At 33.2% G+C, this 22435-nt stretch overlaps 1 protein-coding gene across 1 annotated transcript; it reads right to left on the bottom strand.

Moving 5' to 3' along the window:
* Nucleotides 1-14342: 14342 nt before the first annotated feature.
* On the bottom strand, nucleotides 14343-17496 carry LOC121773500 (protein tesmin/TSO1-like CXC 2). Its single transcript, XM_042170373.1, has 10 exons — nucleotides 17134-17496; nucleotides 16815-16942; nucleotides 16228-16741; nucleotides 15735-16150; nucleotides 15587-15661; nucleotides 15336-15519; nucleotides 15167-15262; nucleotides 15035-15101; nucleotides 14863-14956; nucleotides 14343-14789 (listed from the first exon to the last, which is right to left on the bottom strand). The coding sequence occupies exons 1-10, from the start codon at nucleotides 17236-17238 to the stop codon at nucleotides 14516-14518; spliced, it is 1953 nt and encodes a 650-aa protein (XP_042026307.1). The 5' UTR covers nucleotides 17239-17496; the 3' UTR covers nucleotides 14343-14515.
* Nucleotides 17497-22435: the final 4939 nt, after the last annotated feature.

Genomic DNA, 22435 nt, shown 5'->3' with positions numbered 1-22435 from the left:
ATAAAAACGACCTTATACTATTCTTCCCTCCATCACAGAATATCTTTTTTTTTCATTCGTTCCAATAAATATTTTATTTCATTTTTATTATATTAATAAATAAATTCTATATTCCAGTAACTCATTTACTCACAATTTATTATAAAATCAATATATAAAAAGTAGGCTACACGTGCAACTAAATTTTTCTACTCATTTTACTTTATAAAGTCAAACAATTAATTATTAAAACTCGTGTCATTCAGACGTGGAACATTTAATCATGGACAGAAGGAGTATTACTTTTATATTTTTATATTTTAATTAATATACTCCATCCGTTCCATAAAAATATGCACACTTTCTGTCACGACCGCATTTTCTAAGGATAGAAAACACGGTTGATCGCGACTAGGGGGGATTAAAGAAGCGGGAAAAGAAATAAGGGAAAAATAAAATCAAACACTGGTTGCGAGACATGGCTAATTAAGTGCTGATACATCAAAGAAAGATACTCGATCATGAAGACTCGAGTAATTGTTTGTAAAAATTTCAAAATATCAGAGTTTTGAACAAAATAGACTTAAGTCTTTTAAGATGCACAACGGAAGCAAATGAACGCGGTTCCATGTATGAAGACATGAACCTCCGATAATCAAAATCTGACTGAATTAAATGCCTTGTCTCAATAGCACTTCCTCCACCACTTCGCTGCTCAACCTACACATTTAGAAATATATGCAGAGCTGAGTACAAAAAGTACTCAGTGAACACATTGCCGAAAATTACACATATAAATATTGTCAAGCCATCATCACAGTAACACTCGGGGTGTTGTTGTAAAGACCCGAGCTTACTAAAAATATTCACATTGGACTGCAGTCCCTTTTTCCTGTACTTAGCCATATCTGATCACATTGTGCCATTGAGATGGTGTTCTCACACGGTCACCTTACATACATGTTCCGGGAAGGTGGCCACCTCCCTCGGTCACCTGCTCTGCCCAATATGTCAGAGGTAGCTTGTGTACACTAGTCCGAGCGGGGACACCACCCTCACTGGGACCCGAATTCGACTTATATCATCATTCATAATTCACTTGGCCTTAGCCAAACAGATAGGCATCATACAAAAACATTTATGGCAAGACAACATCTTTAAAAAAAATCACGAACATGTGTTCGTGTTCTCATAAAATATGATTTGTATTTTTAGTATAAGAAAGCTCACCTCGTTCGCTTAAAACTCCTTAACTTGAATTTTCCTGACTCCATCCTTAACTCACGTAGATAGCCTTTTGAAAACAAACAACGTACTAATGAGACTCGAGAAATTCACATACTTATAGGAATGCATGCCCCTACTTTATTTCTTTTATCATTTGTTCACCGTTAGAAAATTTTAGAAACTTGCATATTAGTTAAATTGGGAAAATTAATTAATAGCACTTCTTTATTAAACTTAATTATTTCTGTGACTTGAGAACGTCGTCTCCCTCTTTCTTTCCATTTCCTTAGCGGCCGCCCGAGGCGTCGCAGGGCGATGCCGGTCGGCCATTCGCGCCCTCAAACTCCAACATTTTCCGTCTTCAAAAACTTAATACATTATCTGGAAAATTTGATAATCAAGTTTCAAGCTCAACTCCTTATTTCACAGCCCAACAAATAATTCTCGTCCCACCTGCTATTCTTCCTCGTTAATTTATTTTGCCCAAAGCTCAATTATTCTAGCTCAATATGAATATACAAATCACTGCCCATCTTCTCTTATTCTGATCTGCCCACTCAATAAAGCAACATAGGCCCATCTTGGAGTGATTAAAATCTGCATGCCAAACTCCTTAATAGTTAGGTGGCCCAATTAACTAGTCCACTCTCTCTCCTATCTCATTTTGTTTCTTACGGAAGTTAGAGAAATCAAATTCCCAAATTGGTGAGCCTAATTGAGGAGAACCAGCACCTATCTCCTCCACAACTCTATCTGCAACGCTCTCTCTATCTCTCTCTCTGCCCTTCTCTCTCTTCGCCGTCGACTCCCTACCCGGTCAGAACCCCAACGCCGTATTCATTCCGACAGTGAGCTCTCGGTGGTGCTGCCTCCACCGTCCAGCACCGGTCGCGTCGACCTTCACGCCAGCGACCACTGCTCGCCGGGAGAAACGAAGCTGCTGTCGTGCCGTCGTCCAATCTGTCGCTCGCCAGCCACCGCCGCAGTCAGCAGCGTCCAGCCACCGCTGCCGTCAATCCACAGAACCGTCGCCATTGCTGTCGGCTTCTCCGCCGGTTCGCGCAGTTGTCCGAACTCGCCCCAAACAGCTCCGAAACGACACCGCACAGCCCCGAAACCAACCCGAAATTCTTGATTTTAAACTTGCAGATAAGTTCTTACTTGTTTTGGTGAAGTTAAAGTTCGTTTCTTTTAATTGAGTTGCCCGAGTTACTAGTTTGATTTAGTTACCGTTGCCGTACATTGCGTTGGTTGCATGATATGCAAAGAATGTGACTGAAATTGAGGAAAAAAGGGATCATATACCTTGAACGGATTTTGAGCAAATTCTGAGCGAATGAACGGTAGTTTCCCCTTGTCGAGTTGGGTTCTCGGTTTCTTGAATTAAGGTTGAGAGGAAAAACCTTGTCTTCTTCATTGCAGAGATAGAGAGAACGGTTTTTGGAAAAGAAATAATATAGAGGGAAGGGTGGGAGATATTTAGGGAGTAGAGAGAGAGATTTGCATAAAAGTACATATACATATAAATATAAGATGGCAAGTGGCGTGTACATATGCATAAAAAAATGGCAAGTGGCTAAGCTTATTAATTACGCGTATCTTTTTAAGATTTTGTATTAATGACGCGTATCTTTTTTAAGATCCTGTATTAATGACACATATCTTTTTAATATCTTTACAAGATCTCAAAGATCCAATTTTGGATCTTCTATTAAATGCTACGGCCAAGATATGTGTTTTGCCACTATATTTGCATTTAATTTCTCCTTGGTCAGAATCATCTCAAAGATTTGATTGGATTTGTAGATAAATCTCCTCCCTCCATCAACCCGAGTATCCTACTCATATTTGCACATGGATTTCATTTGATTTTCCACAATCTGTTTAGAGATTTTATTAATAGCAAACAGTATCCTACTCTTGCTAACCATCTTCTTATGTAGGAAAAATAAAATCTCCATGTAAAGAATGGGGTGGTTCCCATAGGTGAATCAGGCCTTCTTGGAAAAGACTACAACCATTGAACGGTTGTCTGAGACTTGCACATTTCTCCTCAATTGTGCTACATTAGGATTCAATTCGTTTTGTAATGTTGGACGGTTGTGAAACGGGCACTACAACTTTTCTTCGAATTTATTCTTTGATAGTCATTGGAAATAATTGCTAAACATTAAACAACATATATTGGATGTCTTGTCTAAATTTTCTTAGACTCATCATCATATACCTTAAAATCTTAGGTGCCACTTTGAAATGTCACAACATTAGTAGCAACGTGCTTTTATTTGATCTCGTAAAATCCCCTTATAAAATTTTGGGTTGTTACACTTTCCTATTTAGTACATCCCACAAAAATATACACTTTCTAATTTTGAAAATTCTCTTTCCACAAAAATATGCATCCACTTTCCACTAACAATACTTTAACTACTTTTTCTATCTACATATTTCATAATTTACCAATTATCCATTAAAATCTATGCCCAACGCAAAGTGCATATTCTGCCTCCTCGGTATTCGGGTTCTAGCAGGGACGGATGTAGGTGGTGTTGGACGGAGTCGACTGACCCCACCATAGGTCCATGAGAGCCATTGGATTCGGGCTTGGGAGCTTCCACCAACTCTGTGGCAGTCCGATCCGACCCTGCGAGACCACGACGAATAAGGAGGAGAGCATGCCCACAAAATACTTACTTGTGGAGAACTATGAAGTCTGAAGAAGATGAAGTTTCGAGGAGTTGGCTAAAAATAAGAATTGGCTCATAGCCAATTATCTCTTGTTATTTGAATAGATTTAAAAAAATAGATCATTATTATTCATAAATTTACTTATTCCCAAAGCAAGCAATTGAATTAAACAATTGATCATCATTATTCGAAGAAATGAATAACCTCTTAATTTAATGAATAATTTTAATGTTATTGTATGGTCTTTTTCTTATTCTTTCTTTTTATATCTATAAACATTAATTTTAAAAGTTTCCGCCACTGATATTTTAGCAGCGAGTATTTTGCCGCGGTTTTGTTCCCCTAGTGAATCCGCCACTAACGGCGGAAATATCCGCCACTAAATAGCAATTTTTTTAGTGTATATTCTCATTTTTATCTCATGAATATACTATATGTTGAATTATAAAATTACAAAAGTATATGCAAATTAATCGATTTCAAATATATTTATTTTTCTTTATTGTTTGTTTGAATAGATTTAAATTTTATATTTCAAAGTATTGTATTGTGATGTTTTACGTGACAAACATAACTAGAACAATATGAGACCGCGAGCACGAGCACGGGCTCGGGCTCGGGCTCGGGCAGGCGGCGCGCGCGTGTGCGCGCGTGTGGACTCTTTCACCCAATTGGTCCACTATAATTATTAAGTAACATAAAGTCACTTAATTTAAACATATTAAAATATGTGTTACTTCTCCTATGTGGGATAATTAACACTAGTTAATTATTCCCTAAGCTCCAACTTCAAACTTTAATTAAAAGCTAATTATGCCCAACTTTAATCCACCATTTCTCAATCACCGGAAATCGGATTTGAGAATGTGAATATACTACATTTATCTACATTTAGTTTCCGGATCCGTCACTGGGTTCTGTTAGAGAAGAGGTTGATGGCATTAGAAGGGGCTGATGGAGGAATCGGCACTCCCTTTGGAAGCTCTTCGATTATAAGCTGCCAAATACCAGCTGCTTCTGTTGGAGGGAAGATTGCTGACTATAATTTTTCGATGATTGTAAGCAATTTGTGTAGTGAGGAATGCTTGCAGAACAACTGCCAACAACATAATTTGAAATCTCACCAAATTAAGTTTTTTAGGTGTGTTTTATTATGCACTATAGTATACTTTTTCAACGGAAAGTATTCTTTGGGATTATATTTGTAATCCCATCTATGTCGACCTATTAATACTATATCCCTTCCAATGTTATATAGGCTCCCAAATTGATTATTTTAGTTGCAAGATTGAGAAATGCATTTTGAAATGTTCATTAATTATTTTAGGTGGAGGTTTCATACATGTATTGGTAAGTGGAAATCGTAATTTCTATTTCATCCATCTTGAGTAAATTGATTCGTATTTCTTTTAGCAACATCCCAAGTTAAATGACTCATTTCATATTTTAAAATAAAACATTTTTAATTCTCATACTTAGCTTATCTATAGGTTGACATTATTTTGCCGTCGTCAGAACAAAAAGTTCTGGCGCATATCAAGTATTTCCAACTGCCCAATGCTTAACTAAGTTACTCACCGTGGTAATAAAGTAGATTGTTGATCCGTCATAGATAAAGCTTTCTTGTCAAAATTATGGCGTCCGGTGGGATTTTGATTAATTATGTAAATTAAACTTATGTCATTCCTAGTGCATCATATATGCAATGAAGATTATTATATATTAAATATTGTACAAACTCCAAACTACGATCTGAATTATTAGATTTCAAGATTAATTTGATGTCAATGTATGACAAATAACGTCAACAGAATCAAATTTTGAAATCTAACGGTCCAGATCATAGTTTTAAGTTTGTAGAAAAGATGCAGTTTCCATTTTATCACTACCTGATAAAATGCAAACTCTACTATATAAATTACATTTTTTTTCGTGCAAATTTCTTCTTTCAAACATATCCAATTGAGATTTCGTTAAAATTATCTTCAATTTTATATATTGTGTGTGAAAAAAATAATAAGTATAAATTGAGAGAGTTATTTAAATTAAAGTTTTTTGAGATTTTTTTAGATAGTTAAGGATCGTCAACTATCACTAAAAGTGGCATGTCATTAAAAATTGAAAAAATCTACAATATTATGACAACGCATCATCAAGTTCATAACCTATATTACACTACAACATTATTCAAAAGTATCTACAACGTCTTGGATTATTTTATAACTACAAAAGTATCTACAACGTCTTGGATTATTTTATAACTACAAAAAGATTGATTTCCTAACTTTAGATGGCATGCGAATTTTATTTGTTTATTGAATTGATGTAGATATCCATGCACACACACAGATAAAATTATGCAGTATGTATATGTATAATAAATTACTTAACTCACAAATGCATACCAAGATTTTATTTATTAAATGCTACTCATTTCATTCATAACTAATAAACACATACTGTAACTAACATACTACAGTATTAGTTATGATGGAGGAATCAGAAGGTTTGAGTCTCCGGTGGTCTCAAGGTGGCGGTGTGCCGCAGGATCCGGGCAGAAGTTGCATCTTCTAGAAGGGGCTGATGGAGGAACCAACACTCCTTTTGGAAGCTCTCCGATCACAAGCTTTGACTCTCCGACTACTATCATTTTCCGATGATTGTAAGCTATTCCTGCGTTTAGGAATGATTGAAGAACAACTACTAACAATATAATTTGAAATCTCAACATTTTTGCCAAATTATGTTTTTTAACTGTGTTTTTTTTTTATCTCGGATTATATAGGGGATGATGTAATCAATGTACAATCTTTTATTTTGGAGAAAATATCACAAGAATTAATCAAGAATAAGTCAAATGATAACTGCATTAACCCCAACGATATGTACCTATTTATGTTAGAAATCACAAGAATCATCAAGAATATGTCAAATGATCCTCTGGAATTAAGATTTATCTTGTTATTATTGATACATATTTTACCATGTAAGTAAGTACAAAATATGAACGAAAAAGTATTCTCCATCCTAACTGTAAAAATTAAAATATTATGTTAAATAGGCGAGATAAAAATAAAATAAAATAAAAGGGATTTAAAAGAGAGAATATAGTAACTGTGATTTGATATTTTTTATAAAAAAAATAAAATGACTCAATTTAGTTAGGATATCTATGACTCAAACTTAATTGAGACTGAGATATTAGCTAACTAGGCTATTAATTAAGGGGCATTTGGTATGATGAAATGGAATGAGGAGGGAAGAATGAAGATGAGAATGAAATGACATCCATTCTTGTGCTCGGTAAGCACAAGGAATACAAAGGTAATGTAATTGTTATTCCTTGATTGATTTCATTCCTATGTTTGGTAACTACAAATAATATAGGAAATGAATGGAATGGAATGAAATATGAATAATTAATATGTTGATTCTACCAAAAAAATATTTTTGCCAAATATTTTTCTTGTGTGTGTATGTGTGGTGTAGTGTGTGTGTGTTCAATTATTAAAAATTCTAAAATTTTAGTTTTATTACTCCCTCCGTCCCCTAATAGGAGTCGCTCTTTGACCGGGTACGAGTTTTAAGAAATGTAGAGAAAAGTTGGTTGAAAAAGTTAGTGGAATGTGGGACCCACATTTTTATATTGGTTTTATAATAAAATGTGAGTGGAGTGAGTTAGTGGAATGTGGGACCTACTACCATTTATGGTAAAAATGAAGAGTGACTCTTAATGGGGGACGACCTAAAATGGAAATTAACGACTCTTATTCGGGGACAGAGGGAGTATAAAATAGAGATGATATTAAATTTAAATATAGTACTATAAGATAATATGTTATATAATTTTGTTAAAATTTAACATAAGAAGAAATGAGAATGAAATGAAATGGTAATTCCTTAGCTAATTGGAAGGAATGACTATTCCCTTGTGGAATGGAATGATGATTCCTAAGGAAGAAAAATATCAAGCAAAAGAATGTAATAGATGTAGGAATGTCATTCCATTCCCCCATTTCATTCCATCATACCAAGTAGTCATTAAAAGTTTTGGAGAAAATTATAAGAATATCATTTTAATTATAAAATGATCTATTGATTAAAATTATTTTTTTGTAATAAATATAATATGAGTCATATTCCCTACAAATAATTTATTACTAATTTAATTTTAGACTAAAGTCTAAATTTGATCCCTCACATTTGTTTTAAAAAACTTTGTGGATGGGTTAAAACATGATATTTAACTTGGGATAAATTTTTCGGACAAGAAGTAGGATAGTACTTGATATGGTTTGTATGATAAGTACTGTTTTGTACAATTGATAATTTTTTAGATTGTTGTTTATGTAACATCTCTAACCCAAAACATGCATTATATAGTGTGTTAGCATATTTTATTATCATTGTATATTACAAATATTATTTGCATTAGAAAAATACTACACAAATAATATTAAAATGACATTTTAATTAATTATGTCAAATTAATATAGTTGTACATATGTAGATATAAGTATGCGTGTGTTAGTTCTTTTTAAAATGTGGTTATATGTAGTGATCTTCATTATTATTATATGTGTGATGTGTGATTCTTTTTATTGCTATATACTCCCTCCGTCCCGGACTACTCGCACATTTCCTTTTCGGCACGGAGATTAAGGAATGAGTGTATAGCAAAGTCAACAATTGCGGCTGTAGGTGATAATTTTTACTAAAAATGGAAAGAGTGCAAATAACTTGGGACGCCCAGAAAGGAAATAAGTGCAAGTAGTCTGGGGGACAGAGGAGTATATTATATAGCATATGGGGTACGTCTAGTTTAGGAAACTTTTAAATTTGATCAAATTTTAGCCGCCATAGTATTTTAATAAAACTATATATGCATTAAATAATATAATATGTGGTAGTGGGAGAAACAATGCATGTATTAGGTGGACTAATTTAAAAGCTATGACTAAGCTATTTGAGGACACCTCCATATTAGAGAGTATAAGGAGAAAATAAGAAAAAAAGAATAGGAAGGCGACGGAGGGTGTGAATATAGAATCGGGAGAAAAATAAATATTACATCTTTGAGCTTATGTAGTTAGGACTGAGAGTTGTGAACGAGGAGACAGAATAAGAAGTTTGGTTAGACTCTTTCTCATATTTATGTATAAATCATACTTTTAAATCTTAACCTATGTTATATGATTAATTGATATTTGTTGTCTTGGATTGAATATTTGGATTATATGATGTGAATCTAATATAGTTATGTATTATTTGATATTGATAGTGTAATATGATGTGGATATGTGATTTGTGCTATTGATATGTTTATCTATAATATTGGAATGATTTGATGGAATATATGGATAAGTAATTGGTACAATGGATATATTTGACGGATTGCATTGGAATTATTCGAATCATGAAATTAAAGAGGATATGTGAAGGTCTTGCCCTAGATCTGATATAAAATGGCAATAGACCTACGGGTCATATATAATGATAATGGACCTACGGGTCAAAGAAAATATGCAAAGAGGGACCTTCGTGGATAGGTCAAATCAAAGAGGGACCTTCGTGGAAAGGTCGAAATGCAAAGAGGGGCCTTCGTGGAAAGGTCAATAAAAAGAGGGACCTTCGTGGAAATGTCAAATAAATAAAAGGGACCTACGGGTCGTATACAATGGAGATCCCGGACAGATGCCAGGCTTGATCCATCACATAATAATAAAAAGGAATAGAGAGACATATGCATATGTATATGAAAGTATTTATGATATTTAATGCTTCTGGATATATGTGTTGGATAGAGAATATGTTCGTGTTAGTATTTGAATTCTTTACTTAAATTTGTGTTTATTTACTGTATGTATATACATCAAAAGGGTTGGGGTGGACAGTTTATGATGTTTGTGAAACGCAGAGCTAGAGAATGGAAGGGAAGAAATCGAAGGGTAGAGGGGGAAAACCTCGTAAAACATTGAATAAACCCTCAAAATTTGAGTGGATTAAATTTCAATAGTAATAGTAGAATTTGACACTATTCATTTCGGGCCTGGATAATTTTTACTTGTTCGTCGGGCTTTTCCTAAAAACAGTCCAGAATACAAAACATGGGCTTATAGAGTTTGATTAAATGCAATCCATTCTAAACCCACCTATAAAACATGCCTAAGTGTATTACTGTCTCAAACAATATGTTTTGGTCCATAATTAAAATTTTATGTTAAATTTAACGTTCAAACATATTTTGACCAAATTAATGACTTAATTATAAATCTAATTAGCCAGATTAACCGAATTAATTTATTAATAAAATTTATAAAATACTTTTTACCTATAATAAATACTACTACTAAATTAAATTAAATTATATTTTTTAAAATATTTTATAAAAATCATATTAAATTAAATTTGATAATATATTTTTCCTATGTATTTTACCAATAATAAAAATTAAATTTGTTAATATTTATAAATTGTAATTAAGTTTTATTTTTATTATAGGTGAAAAATATTTTATAAATTTAATAAATTTTATTTGTATGTAAAAATATTTTATGAATATTAATATTATTATAGGTAAAAATATATTTTATTAATTTTAATATTGAATTAATTAAGTTAATCTGGTTAACTATATTTGAAAAAAATCATTAATTTTGTTAAAATACGTTTGACCGTTAAATTTAACAGAAAATGTTAACTGTAGACCAAAACATATTGTTTGAGACCAAAATGTAATAGTAACAAATTTAATTTATAGAACCAAAATTTTTTTAGAGCAAATGTAAAAAATCAAATTTGGACTTTAGTTTTTAATTTATATCAACTGAAATTGGACTAAAAAATTCATTAAAAATGTGAAATGCTACCCATCTTCTACTCCATAATTTACTAAAACTGATACCATTTTTAACAGGACCGTCAAAACCGTGTTGTTAAAACACTTATTGGCCAGGGTCGTATTGTGTAATAACATATTGGTTTATCCAATCTCAATTTTAAAGAGCCAGAATTAAAGACATATATATTAAATTTGAAAAGAATGACTTTATATCTTGGAAGTTTACAAAAATAGACTTAACTTGAAAATGGCCAATCATCCTATGTCAAAAGAACAGAAGCCCTACAAACGCCTTTTCATGGCAACAACGGGCGAATTCCCGACCCAAGGAAATAGCCATAACAAATTATGTTTATTTTTCACCAAAATAAAGTTTTCTTTCCATATTAAATTAATACATTTTTAATTAATTCCTTGGTATCTCATCGCTTAGTTTATCCAATACTTATAAAATTAGCCACACATAAAAAACTTATAAATAGATAAATAAAAGAGTATGAGAAAACGTACAAGATATATAAATACTGATTCTCGCAAGAATCTCACAGAAGTACAGTAGTGCAGGATTATACAAGAGAGGGAGAGGTAGTGAGAGAGAGTGTGTGATTCTCAACACATGAGATCCTGATCTCAACAATATAACAATATAAGATAGGAAGGCGACGGAGGGTGTGAATATAGAATGTGGAGAAAAATAAATACTACATCTTTGAGCTTATGTAGTTAGACTGAGAGTTGTGAATGAGGAGACGGAATAAGAAGTTTGGTTAGACCCTTTCTCATATTTATGTATAAATCATACTTTTAAATCTTAACATATGTTATATGATTAATTGATATTTGTTGTCTTGGATTGAATATTTGGATTATATGATATGAACCTAATATAGTTATGTATTATTTGATATTGATGGTGTAATATGATGTGGATGTGTGATTTGTGCTATTGATATGTTTATCTATAGTATTGGAATGATTTGATGGAATATATGGATAAGTAATTGGTACAATGGATATATTTGACGTATTGCATTGGAATTATTCGAATCATGAGATTAAAGAGGATATGTGAAGGTCTTGCCCTAGATCTGATATAAAATGGCAATAGACCTACGGGTCATATATAATGATAATGGACCTACGGGTCAAAGAAAATATGCAAAGAGGGACCTTCGTGGATAGGTCAAATCAAAGAGGGACCTTCGTGGAAAGGTCGAAATGCAAAGAGGGGCATTCGTGGAAAGGTCAATACAAAGAGGGACTTTCGTGGAAATGTCAAATAAATAAAAGGGACCTACGGGTCATATACAATGTAGATCCCGGACAGATACCATGCTTGATCCGTCACTTAATCATAAAAAGGAATAGAGAGACATATGCATATGTATATGAAAGTATTTATGATATTTAATGCTTCTGGATATATGTGTTGGATAGAGAATATGTTCATGTTTGTATATTATTTCTTTACTCAAATTTGTGTTTATTTATCGTCAAAAGGGTTTGGGTGTGACAGTTTATGATGTTTGTGAAATGACTTTATTACCCTTAAAAATATGGAGTACATTTTTTATGTAATGTTATTACTATTGAAAAATTCTAAGTCGACCAATACTTGAGAATTGAGAAGCAAATACTCCCTCTGTCCATGATATGTTGTCCACTATGCTTTTTTTTCCATTTTTGGTAAATGTACCATACTTTCAACTAATTCATTACACTCACATTTTATTATAAAATCAATATATAATGTGGGACCTATGTTCCACTAACTTTTTCCACTCACTTTTTCTTCACATTTCTTAAAACCCGTGCCGAGTCAAACTTAGACAATATTTTGCGGACAAAGGGAGTATGTTAGAGATGAATTTGAGTTCAAATTCAAGAACAAAACGACTCCAATCAAATTTAGCAAGCAAAAATCTACAACAAATAGGCTAAATTCTAGAAATTATATGCCACTCATCATTGCTCAAATCTACATCAACAACTCCAACGTCTCCAGCCTAGAGGTCACGTGTGGTTGAGAAGGGGGCAAGGATACCGCGCCATCCTAGAGGTCACGTGTTCGACCCCTGGGAGGTGCATCTTGGGTATTTATTTCCCCTGGGGGTGATGAGTTCACTGGTCTGAACCCAGGAGCGGGGAGATAGGTTAACTGGTCAGGCCCATAATTGGGAAGATAGGTTAACTGGTTTGGACCCGTGACTGGAGAGAAGGCAGGTGGACCCGTTGGTCCCCTCCAAGACAACGAAGCGCAGCTCGGTGGTAAGACGCTTCACCTCCGACCGTTAGGCCGAGGGTCCGAGTCACTTCGGGAGTAGATGGGGAACCATCGCTGATCCTCCTTAAAAAAAAAAAAAAAAACTCCAACGTCTCCAGCCATCCCTCCCTGCCTCCCCTAACATATTTTCCAGCACAATGCAGAGGGCAGAATAAGCCAAAATTACTAGTAACGACACCACACCAATTGAATAAGCCAGAATAAGGAGGAGGCAAAATTGAATGAACGAGGGTTGTGATTAGGAAGAAACGCAGAGAGAGAATGGAAGGGAAGAAATCGAAGGGTAAAGGGGGAAAACCTCGTAAAACAATGAATAAACCCTCAAAATTTGAGTGGATTAAATTTCCAATAGTAATAGTAGAATTTGACACTATTCATTTCGGGCCTGGATAATTTTGACCTGCCCGTCGGGCTTTTCCTAAAAACAATCCAGAATACAAAACATAGGCTTAAAGAGTTTGATTAAATGCAATCCACTCTAAACCCATCTATAAAACATGCCTAAGTGTATTAATGTCTCAAACAATATATTTTGGTCCATAATTAAAATTTTATGTTAAATTTAACGTTCAAACATATTTTGACCAAATTAATGACTTAATTATAAATCTAATTAGCCAGATTAACCGAATTAATTTATTATTAAAATTTATAAAATACTTCTTACCTATAATAAATACTACTACTAAATTAAATTAAATTATATTTTTAAAAATATTTTATAAAAATCATATTAAATTAAATTTGATAATATATTTTTCCTATGTATTTTACCAATAATAAAAATTAAATTTGTTAATATTTATAAATTGTAATTAAGTTTTATTTTTATTATAGGTGAAAAATATTTTATAAATTTAATAAATTTGATTTGTATGTAAAAATATTTTATGAATATTAATATTATTATAGGTAAAAATATATTTTATTAATTTTAATATTGAATTAATTAAGTTAATCTGGTTAACTATATTTGAAAAAAAATCACTAATTTGGTTAAAATACGTTTGACCGCCATAAAATGTTAACTGTAGACCAAAACATATTGTTTGAGACCAAAATGTAATAGTAACAAATTTAATGTATAGAACCTAAAAAAATTTAGAGCAAATGTAAAAAATAAAATTTGGACTTTAGTTTTTAATTTATAACAACTGAAATTGGACTAAAAAATTCATTAAAAATGTGAAATGCTACCTATCTTCTACTCCATAATTTACTAAAACTATCCGCAGTTTAGCCATCAATTTTTATAGTAATACATTATCGTAATGATAATCATGTTTCAATCGATGGAAAAATAAAGACTACAACATTTTGGTATGACCAATTTAATGTGACCCCATGAAATTACAGAACTTTGTATAAAAAACACATTGCTCAAACAGCAAAAGAATCAATAGATTAACATAGCATTTTATTCAATAAAACAACACACTGGGCCCGAACATATATAGCAATGCACATGAAAAACAAGCAGACGAAGAGAGCTCGTCTCACTGGCTCGGTGCAAGGGAAGGGAACGACGGAATGGACTGAAGTATCAACTTCCTCAGACCGGGCAATGTCTGAGGCGGAGAAACTCTTTTCTTGTTAGGTGAGGATGTCTTGATCGGAGACTCTCCTCCAACGAGAAAATGTGGCATCTCATCAACTTCCTCTTCACAATTAGGCCTCAGTTTAGGTGGCGGTGGAAATGCATACGAGCCGATGGGAGGAAAAGAGGCTCGAGGTGGCCTCTTCTTTGCGAACGGCTGATGTGACTGTTGACTGCAAGATCAAAAAACAGAATGTTTATCATTATTCAATTCGACCACAACTCAAGGAAATTAAGCCTGCATACCTATCAAGATCATCGTGGATTGGAGCATTGTACATGCTTCTGCTGTCGTTTTCATCTTCTTCGTGCTCATGCTCTGCTGCTGATGCACATGAGCCTTGTGTATAGAAAATCAAGTTAATCAGCCAAGGAAAAAAAGAGCAAATGTGGAAGAGGAGAGTGTGTTTATGCTCACTGTCTTTTCTTCCAAACGCGTTTTTGCAACCTTCGCATCTGCAGTTAATGGAGCATCCGACGCCTCCCTTGAAGAGACGAAAGATCCACTGTCAGCAACGACACCAAGTAAAGAAAAGATATGTATACATACTTGGTAGCATTCACAGTATTTCTTGAGGCAGCCGGATTTCTTGCAGTTGCATCCTCTTTTATGGCGCGAAGAAGCAGGGGTGTTGGTGAAGTCATCCTGCACGAGACGTAGCAAACAAATTTAGTTTTAACACATGCGTATGCGTACGACGAGTGTTGAAGGTTCATACCCCCCCTATCTCTGATGGGGAATCAGAGGTCCTGATCACTTTGGGAGCAAATGCAAGAGGATTTCTCGATTCAATCTGCTTGCGAGTGGCAAGGACAACGTCTTCGTGGATGGGCTTGTTGAAGCAGTCTATACACGCGCACGGCTCCACACAGTAGACACCAGCAGCAAAGCACTCACAGTAACTGCATTCCACACTATACCATTAGCTACACATATTCACCGTTGCCATTTTAGGCTTTTCGAACTTACAGTTTTAAGCACTTGGTTTTTTTGCAGTTGCATCGCTTACAAGATTCACCGTCTCCCCCTTGCTCTGACCTACGCCTAAACAATCAAATCCAAGCAATTTTAGAACCAATGAGCTTATTAAAACTGTATCTTCGTATGACTCTCATACCTCCTTTTCTTTGGACTACTCGGATTGATGTCTTCATTCGCGATACGTCCATTTTCTAATGCATCATTTGCTCTTTCCAACGAGTAGTTTCTTAGCAAGTCTTGGCGAAAATTGGCAGATGAGCTTGGTCCGATCAATAATCTACCAGAAGCTGAAGACTCGTGATTGACAATTTTTAAGTCCTTGGGAGTCGCTGCAAGAGCATTCAAATGCAAGCCGATCCCAGGCAAGAGACGAGAGCAGTCATTTTCTGTCTTAGTCCTACCTGTTTGCTTGTCCGATGAAGCACTGCCACTAGTCGTTAGCATAAGAGGCGAATCACAAGCTGATCCATCCTCCATATGCTTCCTACGGCCTCCTGCCATCTCATAGACGAGACAGCGCCTTCTCATACCACGGCATAGACCAGAAAGATTCTGTAAATATAGGGAAATGAAGTTACATTACATTGTGAAAAATTGGATGAAAAAACACTCTAATTTGCAATTTTTACCTCATAATCCATCTTTGAAGAAGCATCACCATTTTCAATTTCTCCATCAGGCTGGCAAGGCATGTCTTCAACTGGTTCACCACAGGCTGCTGCACCAAGGGATTGAGCGTTCTGTATCGCATTTCTAATGCTCCTATAGAAAGCCGATGCAGGATCAACGGACTTGTTGTAATCCTCTGCGTTTGGTGATTCAAAGGTTAATAGATTGGATGCATCATTGATCAAACTCTGCCAACTGTTTACATTGGTAGTGCTTAACACATCCACGTTCGCCTCACTCATGTTTACGCTCCTCTGGCCTTCCACAAGAGCTGAACAAGTGCCTAACACATCCTCGTTCGATTTCTCAATGCTGGACTCATAATTTGCAAGCTCAACATCAAGCCTTGATGGCTCACCAGCATTTTCAAAATTTGGATCGAGATTTTCCCTTTGTTCGTCCAAGTTGATAGAGACTAGTCGCGTGCTTGGATCAGAGGAGAACTCAGGTTTTGATGGATCTGAAAGACTATGCCTGCACACAGGAACAGAATAACATAAAACACAAATGCATAAACTTGAGATTTTACAAGAGATGGAAATGTTACCTGCGAAGAAGCTGCGGTGAAGTGAAAACGGATGGAAGGGAAGCGAAGCTAAGCGGATTTATCGTCTGAGAGATGTATACCGGCTTGATTGGGGAGAGATTGTTCAGAAAGTTAAACACGGGGGAGTCCTGAACATGTCATCAATTCATCAGCATTGTTAAGTACATTCATAAATTGTTTGAATAAATTGAAATGATAACTACTCATTTTCACAGGAAGCAAGGTGAATCTGGGATGTATGCTGCTTCTTAATCAATTTACCAATTCAGAAGCACTACAATAAAAATTCAGAAAGTGTTAACATAAGAATTAATTAAACCTCAAATTTGGCAATGGAAGAGGCGATTCGGCTGTTCTTGCTTCTCTCGGGAGTTTCCATGATCTCTCCCTCTCCTCTGGAATTCTTGCACCCCTCTTCCATCATCTATTTCTCTATCTATGTTTGCATTTCCTGTCTGAATCACACAACAACACACACACATAAAAAAGAGACACTATTCTTTTGTTTTGTAAGAAACAAAGGAGTCAAACGAAAGATGGTGAGATTCGAGAAAGGAGCGGGAAACAGAAAAGAAAATAAACAAGGGATTTTTCTTCAAGAAAACAAAGGCCCCACTACCCCAGCAAAGATAAAAGAAGAAGAAGAGTGTCTGCTGTGTTGCATTGTGGAAGTTATATATGCACAGCACAGCAAACTATGCCAAATATGGGCTGTTGTTGGGAGGGAAAACTAACGTAAATAACGCTGACGAAATTAATTTAATGGCAAATTATATATAGAGTACATGTTTATTATCCAGGATGTTTCTTTTATTATCTTCATTTTCTTAAGAATTATACTATTTAACATTTTCTAGAGAATTTCATTTCCGTCATAATTTTTTAACTGATTTCAATTTTCAGTTACGAAATTTAACGACTTGCTTTTGGTTGTACTATATTATTATTGTTAATTGCGAATAATTTTCATTTAAGAAAGTCATTAGTGCTCAATTATTGGATTAACTACTAATGAAAATGCGTAGTATGATATTATGCCATCTCTTACTATTTCAGTCAGAATCTGTTACATGCAAAGTAAGTATATTCGTTACAAACAATTTTTTTCTTTAATTACAATTTTTTTTGTAGATCTAAAATTCTTTATTTATATTTTTTACATGCAAGAACCTATTAATTAGTAAGGTCCACATATTAATAGCTTTATTGGGATAGTTATAAAAATCTTACTATTATACTCCCTCCGTCCCGGACTACTCGAACGTTTCCTTTTCGGCACGGAGATTAAGGAATGAGTGATAGACAAAGTCAAATATTACGGCTGTAGGTGATAATTTTTACTAAAAATGGAAAGAGTGCAAATAACTTGGGACGCCCAGAAAGGAAATAAGTGCAAGTAGTCCGGGACGGAGGGAGTATTAGTTTTGCCAATTGTTGAGGTTTTATTTTTATAATTTTGAGCTACAATTTGTACACTCCGAATTCATGTATATTAACTGATTCGAATACATTTTACTATTGGTTAACGCCTTAAAGCTAAGTTTTAGTACCTTAATATATTCTATTATCAATATTAGTTCTTCATTTATAATATATCTATTATGATTTCAACTAGAGTAATGTATATTAGCTGAAGAGAAAATGTCGTACTACTTTAATTAAGTGGATAGTACTTAATAAGTTTTGATGACACGGTAATGATTTTAATGTGAGTGCATTATTTATCATGATTCTACGAATTATTTTTGCAAACACGATCTGTTCTTTCTTCTTTTTTCTTTAATGATTCTATCTTCTTTACGGCCGTTCATGACGGCTAAGGAATTATAGTAATTTACCATATGGACTGGTTGGTTGTTTTAATTCAAAATAGCTATCGTGGAAAACAATAACATAAGAAAGCAAAAGTTGGATTGAAGGAGAAGCAAAGAACAAGACAAAAAAAAAAGTAAATATACTCTACTCTAAAAGTAGCAAAATGAAATAATAGTACTTAAATTTTTAAACAATATTTTTACACACTTAAAATTAACCCAATGCTTATTACTTTTAAGGATGGGGCCTATCAAACAACAACAGTAGGCTATTTGACCGATTAATATACTCTCTCTATCCTTTCAAAATATAAACTTTTGATTAAATGCAAGTTTTAATGTACAAATGATAAAATAAGATAGATAAATAGAGGTAATAGTGGGAGTAATATTATTGGAAAGTGAGATCTACATTATTAGTAGTGTTATTGGGTTTTCAAAATTATAAAATTCATACTCCATTGACGGACTAAAAAGGAAATTGTTCATACTTTTCAAAACGGTCTAAAATAAAATACTCCCTTTGTCCCATTAAAAATGAAACGTTTTCCTTTTTGGATTGTCTCATTAAAAATGAAACGTTTCCTAAAATAGAAATATCTCTATTTCTACTTTTTCATCTCTCTTATTTTACTCTCTCTTCATTAACTCACAAAACAATATTACATAAAAACATGTGCTGATTCTCAAATGTTGCATATTTAATGGACGGGGGAGTATGAAACAATTAACTTGAGACGGAGAGAGTAAAATCATAACCAGTATCCGGTAATTATATAAAACAAGTAAAAGAGGGTAAAAAAGAAAATGTCCCCATTATATAACCACACCAAGATCACTAATAAATAGTGGTAATAAAATCAACCGATTATAAAACATGGCAAAAAAGTAGAAGGGAATTAATGTTTGGAGCGCCGTGGAATTTAAAAGGGTGGGACCATACATGATCGGCCACGTGAGGTCTACAATTACTAACCATGGTCCCGCCCACACCTAATTATCTAACTTCTGAGAAATTCTTCAATCGCGACAACATACATCTCGTGAAATTTGTATTTATGGTTACATTCGCCATTATTATTATGTTGTCAAATTTATGTTTCCAAAATTGGTCGACTATTGAATTTTTTCTAGCCATTTTGAGGAATGACCGTGTCAGCATTATATGCGAGTGTGACTATATTTTGAGGTAGGCGAATTTTTTTAAGAAAAGTATTATTTGAATATACTTTTTTGGAAAAAATTACTTATAATATGATAATTTTACATTTTAATAAAGGAACGAGGCCCAATATCAAAAGGGTATTTTGACATATTTATATAACTAAGTGACTAATTAACCAAGACAAATAGTTTTCTTGTGAAAAGTTTTAGTCATAAATTCTTGATCATTCTTTGACATATTTTTTGATAATGTTTGTTATTTCATTTAAAGCATTGGTTTGGAATTCAGTTCGTAGCAGACCAAGTTAGATAATAAATTGAATTTAGTACAATTGCATTTCTGACCTTCATGTTAAATTCTTGCCAACCGGATGAATAAATATAAAAGCAAACAAAAGTGGTAAATACCAACTATGTTTTTCAGGTTATATTATTTTTCAATATGTACGATAATCCATTTAATTTCTCAGTTTATATATACAGCTACTTATATGATCATTATTCTGATTTTCCAAATTATAAAAATAACTAAATCTGAAACCACGTTATTATTATAAAATCAAGTAAATGGAGTACAAATTAACAAAAGACTCCTTCATCTCATATTAAAGTATTGATGCTCTCTTGATATTGGCTAAAGAAATGCAGAAGGAAAAGTAAGTAATGTCAGGAAAAAAAGGTTAATCAAAGTTGATAAATAATTCCAAAGTCACAAAAAGAGAAATCATATAGTGCCCATTAAAGTTAAAATATTACTATTGAAATATTTTCATTGCCAACAAACATCACTTTAATCATGATATCATTGATCTAATCTAGAACTGGAAACTGCCTTCATGGACCACGACCTTTTTGTTAGTTTAAGTGCAAATTACTTAGTATTAAATACATATTAGTTGACTAAATACATAAATCTTCGAATTATCGATCTCAAACTCCGATAAATTTTATCGAATAATTTTTTTAGTGTGTGACCTGGCTAGGAAAATGAGCTTTTTGTCTAACGTGGACGTGGAGACAATACTATCTTTTTGGGGTTTTGTATAATACTACTAATAATAAATACAATCACCCAAAATTTCGTCGCATCATATTCTCTAATTCTATTGTTTAGGAATATCATTTTGGGTTTCTAGTATTCCACTATTCCTCGTTGTAGTAGGATCTTGACTTCCAGAATATATTAGACGTCTGGAAAAATTATCGTAGTGCAACTTAATTCGTGGAAATTAAGATTCTGATTATAAAAAAATTGAATAACATATTTCAAAATTTATAAGTAAATGTAATTAGAAGTATGCCATTGGATATATATGGTATAATCTTGGATTTAAATTGAGACGAAATTTGTAGGATAAAAATACTTGTGCAGTTGTACTCAACATTTTTTAAGACTCGAATTTGTTGGATCCTATCCATATATATATATATATATATATATATATATAGGGAGATGATCAAAATAAGTATGTGTTTAAATCCAGAAATGCAGACCAAATCTCAGCCCTAGGATTAGATGATCTAATGGTCAATAATTAACCAAAAACACGGAAGGTCATAATTAAGCAATTTTAGGTCATATTATAATATTTAGATTTAATGTCATACTAAGATCGTTTTAGGTCATGCTTTGTTAGCATGACCTACAAATTACCTAATTATGACCTAAAAGTGCCATAATTATGATATTGTTCTGCGTTTCTGTATTTAAATCCAGTTTTGCATAGATCAAAACCCTATATATATATATATATATATATATATATATATATATATATATATATATATATTCGAATATTTATTGAAATAAAAATTAATTACTAGTACTCCATTTATAGACGAGTTTGGTTTGATATCCCATTCAATTATTGCTACTTTGCATTGCTTCTTAGATTCCTTAAAGTTGCATTTTGAAATGTTTGCATTTTTCTCTAAGTATATTACTTGTGCTCATGTTATTTTCTAATGAAAACTCATTCAGATTTATGATATTTTATCAAATATATCTAGAGCCTACATATAATTTTTAAAAACAAAAGTGGAAATATGAATACGGAATCTGAGTTAGATGCATAATTGCATATCATCAAAAAGATTTCTATGAATTATATAGTCTATACTAATTTAATAATTACTCCTCCACCAGACATTAGGATTTAAGAGTCATGGTCCAGTTCGACACAGGTTTTAACAATGTGAGTGAAAAAAGATAGTATAATGTGACACCCATTTTTATTTATTACTTCATCCGTTCCATAGTAGTTGATTCATTTTGGCACGTTCCATAGTACTGGAGTCATTTTCTTTTTTAGTAAAAGTCAACACATTCCTTCTCATTTACTTTACTTTATCTTACTTCATTCCCTTTTCATATGTCTACCTTTTTTCCTTTTTTTTACTTTATTTTTCATTTACTTAACTTACTTAATATAGTTTTTCTTAATCACCATGCCGAAAAGAAATGGATTCACTACTATGGACCGGAGGGAGTATTTGTTTTATAATCAAATGTGAACGAAATGTGATGTCTACATATCATTTATAGTAAAAGTGAACCGTGACTCCTAATTATGAACCGAGCATAATGACAAACCGAGACTTTTAATAGCGGACAAAGAGAGTAGTCATTTCAAAATTATATTC

Source organism: Salvia splendens, chromosome 17 (genome assembly GCF_004379255.2).
Source record: "Salvia splendens isolate huo1 chromosome 17, SspV2, whole genome shotgun sequence".
Classification (NCBI taxonomy): Eukaryota; Viridiplantae; Streptophyta; class Magnoliopsida; order Lamiales; family Lamiaceae; genus Salvia; species Salvia splendens.
Note: the sequence above shows the minus strand (reverse complement) of the source record. Positions and strands in the feature narration are given on the sequence as shown.

Bases quoted from the DNA above. Each gene is read 5' to 3' on its own strand.
- LOC121773500 (XM_042170373.1), bottom strand. From the start codon at position 17,238: ATGATGGAAGAGGGGTGCAAGAATTCCAGAGGAGAGGGAGAGATCATG. The intron at 15,662-15,734 runs GTATGAGAGTCA...TTGATTGTTTAG, and splicing joins AGTAGTCCAAAGAAAAGGAG to GCGTAGGTCAGAGCAAGGGG. The intron at 15,102-15,166 runs GTATGTATACAT...CGTCTCTTCAAG, and splicing joins AATACTGTGAATGCTACCAA to GGAGGCGTCGGATGCTCCAT.